The sequence below is a fragment of the Trachurus japonicus genome, chromosome 5 (genome assembly GCF_045865225.1).
Source record: "Trachurus japonicus isolate A0001 chromosome 5, Traja_1.0".
Classification (NCBI taxonomy): domain Eukaryota; kingdom Metazoa; phylum Chordata; class Actinopteri; order Carangiformes; family Carangidae; genus Trachurus; species Trachurus japonicus.
This window is the reverse complement of record NC_140911.1, coordinates 16,838,928-16,851,373: the sequence shown is the minus strand read 5'-3', so window position 1 is coordinate 16,851,373 and position 12,446 is coordinate 16,838,928. Positions and strand designations below refer to the sequence as shown.

Below are 12,446 nucleotides of genomic sequence, written 5' to 3'. Positions count from 1 at the left end.
AAAATCACAATGCATGAATTAGCCCTTTGTGGCCGAGCTGAGCCACACTGATGGATTTACAAGGAGGAAACGCATGCACACGTTTTGCTTAAAGCCCTCAAAGATCCACACAAATGCAGAGGTGATCCTTGAGACTGGGATATCCACTCCTCCCTTACATCCAGGCCCAGCCTCTCTCTGTCACCCCAGGGTCAATTCTTCGGGGGCCATAAAGTTTAACAGCCATGGGAACTTCCTTTATCTACCTAGTTCCTCTGCAGCAACAAGTGGCTCTCTCCTCAGACCGCTGAGACGTGTCCAGAAAAGCCCTCTGTCGTGTCATTGAGCAACTTCATCCCTTAAAAGTGCCTGATCACGAAAAACCGGGGACTTTTATGTCTTAATTTCTGGAGGGACGTTTCCGGAAGAGAGCGCAGGGTGATGACTCCCTCCTCCTCCTCCTCCTCCTGGTCCTCTCTCTCTATGAAGTTCATCAGCCGAGGAGGAATGTGTTCTTTTAGATGGACGGCAATTGGTGGGGGTTTCTCTGTAAATAACTTCTTGGCAGCCGTCCAGGCGGGCTGTCCGGCCCCCGGTGCCAGTGGGCAGGCGACTGCTGCAACTCAGTTTTTAACAGCGCACTAACTACTACATGTTATTTATAAGAGGCAGAGAAAGGAAATCTACAGCTTTACAGTTGCTGTGCTTTATGTGTCAGCAGTCGACTCGAAGAAATATAAATTGACAATCTGTGTGTGAATGTTTCTGTAACTTTAAAACAGTGCCAAAAAAGAATTTGTAAAACTAACAAAAAAATATCTTGCAGATATAAAACCCATCACAAATGGCGTTTTTACTGCACAAATAGGAAATTGTGCAGTTTCAGATCCAACTTATGTTTTCAAGATATTTTTGTGAGTGTAGAAGTTTTTAATTTACATTCATTGAAGGTTTTATATTCATTCACACACATATTGTCAGTCCGTTCACATAAATACCATTGAGACAAATTTACCTCTGTATCATTCAGTATAAAATTGGTCCCACAGAAATGTTGGAGGCTTTGCTGGTAAACAGAGGGATCTATGGCCCCATGTGTGTTTGACTAATCCCCAACAACATGAGAACCTCCATCTGAACTATTTAAGTGAATATCCTGTTTTTCTCAGAAGACACTATTTATAGTTTCCCATTGATTTTCTTTAAAGATAACATGAAGTGACTGATCGTTGGAGCGCTGAGACTCACTCCTCTGGTTTAGGCATTTAAACAACAACAACAACAATAATAATAACTCAAATGTATTATTTATTTAAATGTACAAACATCAGGAGAGTGTTTGAGTATTAAATCATGGTTTTGATATTATACTTAATACATTCAAACCGTCGTGATGTTGCTCTATCTCTGAGACACAGAAGGACATGAGTGAAGTGAACTTGTGCAGAGACAATGACCCTCCCACTAGATGTTTTTGGTGTGTGTGTGTGTGTGTGTGTGTGTGTGTGTGTGTGTGTGTGTGTGTGTGTGTGTGTGTGTGTGTTTGCACTTGTGTTTGATTGTTTATGCTCACAATCATGTCACTAATTAGAAACTTGCTTTATTACCCCTCCCAGTCATTCTGCAAATGACTGGGTGTTGAATGGGGCATTATAGGGAGGCACTGTAATTAACAACCACCTCATCCTCCACTTCCCTCCCTCCCTCTCTCTCTCTCTCTGTTTCTCTCTCCGTCCCTCTTCTCTTTCTCTCTCTCTCTCTCTTATTATCATTAGTCACATTCCATCAGTTCTCAGTGAGCACTGAGGCTTGTGAGCACTTGATTGTGGTGATTTCCCTCATCGTTTCCACCCCCCCCCCCCCCCCTTATTTTCTGTCTCACCCTCGTCTTCCCCTTTCACCATTGTCGTCCTGTAACCCTGTTTTTGTCCGCTGATGTCACTCTGCCAGTCTTTTTCACTTCAAATGTGGGTCTGGCCCCCTCGGTCTCTGCTGCTGTCCCCCCTCGGCCTCCTCCAGAATGTAGGATAACTGAATTGTAAATGAATGAAAGGCTCGACTCAGTGTAGCGGATGATGGCTCAATTGAATGTGCCTCTCAGGAATGCTCCGCTGTGTTGAGTTAGTCTTTTGCCTCAGTTCACGGTTTGTGGTGGACCTTGGTTTCTCCGGCAGAGGTTCTACAGTACCTGCTGCTGCAGGTTCTTCAACCACCTGTCATCTTCACAAGCGAAGAAACACATTTGCCAAGCATTATCTTTTCTTGGTGAACTCCCAATTTCCTCAGTATTACTGCATCATCTGGGAACTGGAAGCAGTTGTTCCTGCTCAAGTATCAATCCATCCTCCCATGATCCATCTCTCTGGCGTGGCGTGGCGTGGCGTACCTTCAGGGTAGTACAATGACTCATTTGAATGACTTAGCGGATATTTCGCAGATATTGTCCAGATGATTCAGCATTTCCACACCCAACACAGCAACAGAGAGAATAAAATAATGTGTTATATGAACTGACATATTTACTTTACTAACAGTTTCGCTAATCTGCAAATTTTTGTCACGTCAGATACTCACTCAGTTGCCACCAGCGAAGGGCCCGATCTGCTAATATGACTATTAAAAGAGACCTTTGCCCTCGGTATTTATTGGTTTATTACACCATGTTTCAAAACAAATGGTGCGGAAGTGTTTCTTGTCCATTAGAAACTTTGTCTTTGCCAGTGGAGTCTGACTGAATGAAAGTGGGGGATCAACCATGTCCCCGGGGTCAAATTTGACCCAGGTCATTGCAGATATGAGCATTAGTGAACTGAAGTGTTGTGTGTTTTAATATTGTTCAATAGCAAAGCAGCTAAAAATCCAGATTAAAATAAAGATGGTTGTAAAAACTGATGTTCAAGGTCAAACCACCACACAAAGTGACTCTGTTGATGTCAAAACATCGGCTAACTCTTCAACAGCTGACCAGGCTGGGACTGATCAGATGCAGTGAAACGTCTTCTAAGACAAATAACCAAGTCCAGGTGCGTTCGACTTAAATTTCCTTGAGATAACTATGGCCTGGATCAATGAGATTATTCACAGGCCTAAAGGTCATAAATTACATTTTGTATTGGGAATTAACAAACTACCATTGAGGCTAGCAGAAGTGTAACTTAAGGCTAAAGTAGCCGTCATTATTTGGCCAACAATATGGCAGAAATGGTACAGTCCACTTAAGGGTGTCAGAAGATTATTCCAGGCAAGAATATCATTCATTACCGTTCTTTGAGGTAATATTTATTCTCAACCACCAGGTTTGTCTGCTACCTACCATATATTATTCCATCACATGAACTGAATGAAGTTTCTGTAGATGGAGCTGGAACAAAGTGCATTACCTCAAAGTAAAGGAACATTTAGATAAAGCAATTACAGCCATGCATTTCCTCCTCTCACCTCAGCAACAAAAAGACTTCCACTTGGAGGCAAAATGTCTTTTTCTCTCTTTTTTATATGGGAGTGAATTGAATCAGGAGTCCATTCTCTTGTTCTCATGTGTCTCCAACCCTGAATGAAGTTGAGCCTGATTCGATTATTCAGTGCAGGATGGGAGACCTGGAGTGATGGCAGCACAGTTTACTAAAGCTTCTTCTAACGATTTGATTTGCCGCTTTCAGCGAATTCTGAATCTAGATGTAGATGTATAAGGGCCTCACTAGCCTGTTACTCTGGGATGAGTAACAGGCTACACAGTTTGAGCGTTATTGGAAGAGACGTGGAAAAGTGTTAAATCCAGCTTGTGGAGAAGCAGTGTTTTTGTTGAACTAGTGTGTGTCGTTCCTGTTTGTGCTCTTTCTGGAGACTCTCTTCACTCAGCTGTGAAGTGCGTGTCCGGCAGAGTCGTGACGCGCAGACTGCAGAGTCCAGGCTCTGGAGCTACAGAGCTGCAGCTCCAAGTTATTAAAACTCACTCGAGCCACCTGAGGGGTCAAAGGAGAAAGCCTGTCTTTAGGTTCAAACAGGATTTATACATGTCTGAACTGCATGTCACCTGTTTAGAGAACGGCCGAGACCTTTTTCACAAGGCGGCAACATTCACACTCGCATTACGCTGTGGTGGCTCAGCTGTGCAGACATGTCAGACTTTGTAGTTTTCTTTCCATATGATCAACACTTCAGGTAGAGACGGTCTGATAGAATGAACTGTTATCCAGTTTATATCGTGTCTCCCTCCTCTTCATCACAGTCTGGTAGTTCAGAGAGACTTGATTATAGTAGATCTGATTATATCAGCTTTGGTAACTGAGCCATCAGTCAGTCTTCTTGTATTTGGAGTCTCTGCTTGTAACACAAAGTAATTACACCCCCTGTGTGCAGCCAGTATTATGGGTCAGGTGCTTGTTCCTTGGAGGAACAACTAGAAAGTCTTCATGCAGAGAATTGGTTCTTATGTTTGTTTGTTAATACTGTGCAAAACAGTGTCACTTTTATGACTGATTCTACAGCATGAACCTGCAGAAGTTGAATAACAGCCACAGTCGTCTCAGTGTGCAGTTAGATTTTCACTGTAGCTCTATTTGGCCTCCAAGTGGAAAAACAAACATTGATGAAGTCCTTTATGACGAGTTTCAGATTTAATTCACGTTGGCTTGAACCTAGAGATCAGTGATAATTATTACTTTTTTCTCTCTCTTTTTTCATTTTGTCTTCCTCTCCCTCTCTGGCCTTGTGTTTGTGTTCTTGTAACCTCTTTCTCACATGTACACAACTTTTCTACCAACAAAGTTAAGTTTTCTGCTGGTCCTACTGTGGCAGGAAAAGATGATGTGTGTGTGTGTGTGTGTGTGTGTGTGTGTGTGTGTGTGTGTGTGTGTGTGTGTCTGTGTGGTGGATTTGAAAGATTTTTTTCTGTTCAGAGGGGTGAATAGTGTCTTTTTCAGTCTTTCTCCGTCTTTTTCCCAACCTCGCCTTTGAATAAGCTCACTGGAAATCCGCCTAAACTCGAGAAGAAATAATCCTGTTTCTGTGCCAGTGATGGACTAGTGGGAGACGACGGAGGAGGAGGAGGAGGAGGAGGAGGAGGAGGAGAGCTGAATAGATGAAGAGGGAGACAGTGAGCAGAACAGAGGAGGATGTACTGTATAGGAAGTGAAAAGGAGAACAGATTGAGAAATTGGGAAATAATCCGTCATAATCACAGTCACAGTGTTTTACAAATTGAGTATGAACTTCAGACTCAGGTGCCTCAGACTCAGACTCAGAGCGCTGCTCCTCCTCTGAAGGTTCCCATGCCATCTTCTTTCACTTCACAGCGACTTGTTTTCCTGGCAGGGACTCTGAGACCAAAGGTTTTTTGTACCTTGTATCCTAGCAATGGGGGTGGATTGTATACTGGGAGAGTGTGTGTGGCACTAAAAGCCCTCTTGGACCAACACTACACAACTTGGCTTCTTCTGAGGGCTTTTTTAAAAGAAAAAAAAAAAATTCTGATGTGGCCAGTCAGACACTGGTTTGACAGAAATGTTAATGGGAATGAGCTTCCGATGTCTTTTTATCTGAACCGCAGTGATGCACAAAAATACAAGATGTTTTTTAAACGTCCGTCCTGCGGTCGGCCCACAGTTATGTCCTTCAGGATGAGTTTTGTCATCTGCGCATTTGCTGCCCTGAACTCTCACTGGGTGGGTGTGTAAGTATAGAGTGTGCTGTGTGTGCGCTCATGTGTCTTCGCTTTCCTCTGTGTTGCAGGTTGCGTCCAGAAGGATGTGTTTTTAACCCCATGCTGCTGGGAGGTCAGGAGGTGACATGCCTCGGTAAAACACCACTGGAAACAAATGGTGAGGAGCCGATGTCTCACGCTGCCGCTGCCGCTGCTCAAGGGTTGTGGCCGTTTGTCACTTGATATGGTGTTGAATAAAGGTGTTATAATGTAAAGGTGTTAATTTGCTTAAATGGTTGATTTATAGGAAGCACACTTACAGTGGGGAAAATAAGTATTTGATCCCCTGCTGATTTTTGCCCTTATTTTAGTTTAGTTTAGTTTATTGGTTTAAATATACAGAGACAATGCACATTAATAAACATTTCTGTAAACATGCCGGTTTAGCCAAGTTGGCTAATTTTCAACCGTAGTCTCTGGGGCAGGTGACTTGAGCACTACAATAATTAAAATGCATTTGTGCACGCACAAAAAAAAACAAAAAAAAAAACAGTACTATGCCTACTTATAAAATACATAGTATACAATACATTACAATACAATATATTACAGTGCACACAATAAAATACATACATTACAGTTTCCCCTTGATCAAATGTAACCTGATTTATAACCTTTATATGATGATATTATTTATGTTTTGTTGATATTCGCTTTTTCTGTTAAAATAAACTCACCATAAAAACTGGGGAGCAAACTTACAAAATCAGCAGGGAATCTAATAACTTATTTCCCCCACTGTTTATATAGGAGCAGGGCTGTCACAGGCAATAAAGCATTACCTTACTATCCTATTTTAACAAAAACTGCATTGAAATATCATTTAATACACTATTTATAAATACATTTAATAACTCATGATTAACAATGAATGATATATATATATTTAGCAGTGTGTGTGTGTATATGGAGGTTTGTGATATGAGAGTCCTTGTAGTGAATGAGATTCTGTTTGTAACCTCCTGTCGTGTCCGGTCCCCCTCAGCTCTGCTGCCATGCCTCCGGGGATGGCGCGTCATCTTTCAGTGTCAGCGGTCCAGACGCTGCTGTCTCTCCTGCTGCTGCTCGGAGCTGGCTGGCCCTTGATCTCGTTACCCCGCGGCCTCGTCCAGGGATCGGACCCCTCCCCCTCTAGTCCTCCTCATCCCACCTTCACCCGGAACAATACCCTGTTCGAGCACCTGGCCCTGCATCCCGACCACGGCGTGGGCCGGGTCTACATCGGGGCCCGAGATCACCTGTTCCAGCTGGATCGATTCCTCCGGCCCGAACTCCAGGACGACACCGGGCCCGTGACGGACAGCCGCGAGTGCTTGCCCCCCGTCACCGAGAGCAACTGCCCCCAGGCCAGGGTCACCAGTAACCACAACAAGCTGCTGCTGGTCGACCCGTACTCCATGGAGCTCATCACCTGCGGCAGCGTCAACCAGGGAATCTGTCAGAAACGCAGCCTGGACTCGGTGGATACGGTGCTTTTCTCCACCACCAGGCCGGTGGACACCCAGTACGTGGCGGCCAACCACCCCAACGTCAGCACCGTGGGGCTCGTGGTTCGGTCGCACCCCGACAGGCAGCCGGTGCTGTTCGTGGGCCGGGGCTACACCAGCAGCCATCCGCCCATTTCCACCAGAAACCTCGCCCAGGAACCCATCTTTTCCTACGAGGAGACGGCCAAGTTGGCCGTGGCGGGCCGCCTCTCCGAGTACGACCATCACTTCGTGTCTTCGTTCGCCCACCGCCAGCACGTTTACTTCCTCTTCTACAGACGAGACCTCAAGTCCCAGTCGCGAGAGTACCGCACCTACATCTCTCGCGTCTGTTTGGACGATCAGTCGTATTACTCCTACGTGGAAGTGCCCTTGACGTGCCGCTCCCGGACGGGGAAAAGTTACAACCTGCTGCAGGCCGTCCAGCTCGGGCTCTCCAAGGACGGGGTGGTGAGTCAAGGCTCTGAGATTTTACTCGGCGTCTTCTCCACTCGTTTGGCTTCGTCGACCCGACCCAGCGAGGACTCGGCCCTGTGCATGTTTAATCTTGAAGATGTGGACCGCAGGATTAACTCCACCAGAGACCTGTGCTACACACAGATGGGCAGAGAGGCGGGCGTCGAGGCAGCTTACATCGAGTACGAGGTCAAGTCCAACTGTGCCAACCTGCCAGAGGTGAGTTCATCTCATTGAGTCGACTTGATTTAACTGCTTGTTTTTTGTGGTAACTTGTCATTAGGGCTGTCACTGTTGATTAAACTTAAAGGGGAATTGCCTTTTTTTTTTTTACAATCTGGACCTTATTTCTAGCATAAAATACGACCATTTACTCACCCAGATAACTTTGGTGTTGTTCCAACGTAATTAGATCCAGCCGAGAGCCGCATATATCCATATAACGCGAGTCTATAGGGCAGCGCAATGCAGCCTCGAGTCTAAATAACACATTATCTGCCGCGAAACTCATTAATTTCACCAATATTTTGTTATGATACGCTAGTGCTATTCCCCTTTGAGTCCAGGGTTACCTGTTCAACATCCGGGGTCTGTAGGTTGGCCTACTAACCTCTGACCTGATACCGTTCTTAGGTCGGCTGTCTGTCCCATCTCAGTAAGACAGACCACTGATTATGTTATATTAAGTCTAATATTTATTCTAAACTGCTGTTCACTTCCTTAATGAAATATGACCCTAACCCAGTCGATAGAAGTAACAGTGCATTTTGCCTAAAATTAACTTCAGTGTGGTTCATTATTTTTAGTAAAGGTGAAGTTTGAAAGTTGGGACCTAAAGTTATATAGAGTTGATATTAGAAAATAATGTCAGAGACTGGACATAAAATAATTTTAATTTAGTTTTTTTTTAATGACCCTGACAAAGCTCACTCCCTCTGTCATGAGTGAGATAATTTGTCCAAAACTTTCTCAGATGAAACCACACAGTAGCTGACATTCTCAGCCATATCTCGTATTATATCTTGCATATCCTGGAAACTGTGAGACACCGAAGCAGTGGTGCGCAGTGACTTTTACAGAGAGGAAAGCAGAGCAGTGCCTCTCTCCTCCATCTTGCTGTTATCTGCTCTGACATCTCCTCCTTTCACTTCCCTGCCTGAAGGAAGACTGTAATCAGTCATTACCAGGTGGTGGAAATCTCCAAGTTTCATGCACGAACTGAATAATGAACCTGAGCTCATGCAAACTGAATTTGGTACAAATTCGCACAGTTGAGATACAAACTTTGTGCAGCACCCCCTGCTAGGCATTGGTGCCAAACTTGGTGATATGCAAAAGTACTGGGCTTAGGTTTGTGCACATTTTTATTTCTGTTTTGAATTTTTTTTAGGAAGTTGATTTTTAACTTTCACATTTTTGCATTGTCAACATTATTCTGATAACTTTTGTTGCTCGATGCAATTTGAAAATTTGAAAAGTTTCATGCAAACCAGCTTCAAGACCGTAGAGGAGTTTGAAGAAGTAGCTCTTGCATATTTCTCAGTTTTGCAGAAAATGTAAAAATATGCACAAATGGGCGTGGCGTTTATCAGGAGATTCAGCCACTCTCAGGAAACATGTCATGGATGTAAGATTTTGAATGTTTGATGCACATTGTGGGGAGCTGAAGGCCCAAACACACCTTCCTCAATCATAGCTTCATGCACAGCTTTTGCATGCGTGACCCCTGCGTACTCAGGCTTGGACCCCAAACTAGACCTGCAGGGTGGGTTCAACGGGGTCCTGCACAGATGGTGCTTTTCAAAAGAGACTTCTAGCGGCTGCTGTGGTCGCCGGTCGGACTCCTGGGAAATCAAAGCAAAACATGACTACAGCAAAACAATCAGATATGGAGCCAAAAACAGGTTTACTATGTGATTAAGATGCCGAATCTCAATTGGATCATTCTATACAAATAAATCATCCTCTATCTCCTGGCCAGGACAGGCGCTCGACACCAGGGATGAACTCTGATGTGAAGGGCTTTTTTTCTTCTTTTTTTTTCCTTTTTCAATGGTCTTTTATTATGGACAAAGCGACAAAGAGAAGCACTGCACAGGAAGATACTTTTTGATTTTTTTGTCCAACATCCACCCACGACACAACACAGCCCCTTGTCCAAAAACAACCGAACATGGACATACTACTGATGTGAAGTTCAAGCCGTGGGGAACAAGTTCTGTAATCACCATTCAGGACTCCGATCAAACATTAGTGGCTAAAATTAGTGGCATCTTTAGCAATCTTTTGTCATCATCTCACTGTGTAGCGGCTCTTCCTGCCTTAAGTATTTGTGGTTAAAAGTCCAGATGATTGCAGGCTGTGCAGCACTGTGTTATTACAGTATAATCAAAGGCTCCCATCAGCCTCCATTCAGTGACATGCCAGTGTTTAAGCTTCCACTGGCAGGGACCTAGACTGGACGTCATGACTTCATAACTGTTTCACTACGTATAATGTAGTTTGGGGCTATTCTTAGCACGCAGTCATCCCTGCTAGTTTTCCTCTAATGGTTGGTTTCACTCCACATGGCTTAATCGGGGCCGACTTATGTCTATATATAGCTGTTAAGACACCATTGAGCTATGTTATTACAACAATGTTTAAAGTTGGACCTTTTTGTGCGGTGGTGAAACGAGGTACTGCAGGCAGTGGTTTGTGTCACAATGATCAGTGCAAAGTTCAGCAGTACATTCACATGAGCAGCTTCCATGAAAGGCTCTTTGTCTACGGTGGCTGACGAGGACAAACGTGCTGCAGTTGCCCAAACCCCTAACTCTTAATACTTCCTTTAGGAGGAACAAGCTGCAATGAAAAAATTCAGAGATAGTGCAGATTCAAAAACAAAATGCAAAACAAATGTAACAAAAGGAACGTGTTGCACTTGCAAATGGGGAAAAGTTGCATATCCAAAGCAGCTCTATGTTTGAGTTTGAGTGTATTTCGATCAGCAACACTTACCACTATCAGAAAAAGAACAAAACAAATCCATCCAAAAGAAAGGGTACAGAAGGCTGACTGAAAGGGTTAAGGCTGAAGCTAACTAGTTTATAAATGCCCTAACCTTTAAACCATACATGTAAATATATATATACAATACCACAAACATGCATACATGCCACCTACACACATACATGTACATACTCAGCAAATGCCAAACAAAATACTAGAAATTCAAGCATTTGTCCCATAAATCATGAGTACATACCATCATGTCTATACCTCTCCAGAATGATGTTTTAAATCTTTTTTTTTTAAATTGCACAATGTTTTTACTTTCTTTGATCTCATCATGTAACTTATTCCACAGCTTTACCCCACAGACAGATACGCACATGCTTTTCATAGTAGTGTGAACAATTGGTTGTTTATAAGCTAATACTAACTCTTGCTTTTTTTTTATGTCGCCTCGTTTTTCTCCCCTGATGCCTTCTTGTTTTGGTCCAAGGTCAAAGGCAATGAGCTCAGGCTGAAGTTGTTCCACTTTAGAGCTTTGAAGGATTTGCAGCTCATTTGTCCAAAATGGAAATGTTTTGTGCCCTTTTGCAACGAGTTTGCCACTCTACCCAGCGTGGTGTCCCGCTGTTCCACTGCTCTGTGATCTAGGCGGCGGAAAACACAGGAAATGCTGCAGTGCACCAATAAAGACGGAAAAGAAGGCCACCACTGTAGTGTGTGTGTGTATATATATATATGGATGTTAACGACGCAGGATTTGAAATGCTTGTTTTTGTTTTTTAAAGAAAACCCTCCCTCAGGGCCCCTTTAAGAGCCGTGGATTCATTCCAGTGCAGGCGATCCATCAAAAACAAGTAGCTTTCAGTAGGCAGAGCTCCCAGGTTCATTGCCTTTGCTTCCTCTTGTTCAGATTACCAGTGATGAGGCAATGAACCAGCTTCCAAACCTCATGAAAAAAAAAAGATCTGCCAGGAGCAAACAACAACAACAACCGTCTTGACTGCCAAACTTTTTTTGGGGGAAAAAATAAATTGTCTAAAAAGCTTTGAGTGTAGAACCCCCCCTCCTCCACAAGTAAACCCTGCTGAGATTTTACTCACCACCAGAAACACTGCTGTTATATTTCTGGCGACGGGCTAAAACACTTGAACTTGAACTTTGAAAGCAGTACAATTGCATGACATGTGTCAATCATTTCTTTATTTCAGACCCAAGGGGATCCATATCGCCATAAAAGCAGAATAAGATAATAAAAACAAAGACAGAATAAAAAAAAAAACACAAAATACAAGGTACAGAGCCTTCCCCACTATTCAGTGTAGGCTTGCATACAAACATGTTCTAAAATGGTTCCACAGTCTGGACGAAAATCTTACAGAACTGCGTACAGGATTAACCAACACATTAATAAGTTCATTCTCTGATTCTGACGCCCTACACATAAATCTGTACATCAGATTGTGCAGAACAGCAGAGCAGGTGGGAACCCCGACACTGACAAACATATGGCTTGCACTGGAGCTTCTTGGGGCTCTCAACAGTAGCCTCATGCTGTCATTATAAGCTACTGTGAGCTTTCTTATACTACCTTGTTTGTAGCGACACCACAGGTGGGCTGTGTATGTACAAAGGTGTGCAATATGCTTAAACAATGCAATTTTTTACAGATACAGAGCACATGCTAAACTTACGACACAGCATGTTTGCTTGTGCATAGAGCTTACGACGCTGCCTGTACATATCTTTATCATCGAACAAGTCATTAACAATAATATGCCCCAGATACTTAATCTCGCTGCACACACTGGGTCTCATTCATGAAACGT

The 12,446-nt window shown here is 43.5% G+C and overlaps 1 protein-coding gene across 1 annotated transcript in view; it reads left to right on the top strand.

Moving 5' to 3' along the window:
- plxnb1b (plexin b1b) overlaps positions 1-12,446 on the top strand; it is a 113,093-nt gene that overhangs the window by 47,293 nt on the left and 53,354 nt on the right. The window contains exons 3-4 of the mRNA XM_085776577.1: positions 5,710-5,798; positions 6,666-7,842. Of these exons, the coding sequence (XP_085632703.1) occupies positions 6,676-7,842 (1,167 nt within the window). The 5' untranslated portion in view covers positions 5,710-5,798; positions 6,666-6,675. The remainder of the gene's footprint in view (positions 1-5,709; positions 5,799-6,665; positions 7,843-12,446) is intronic.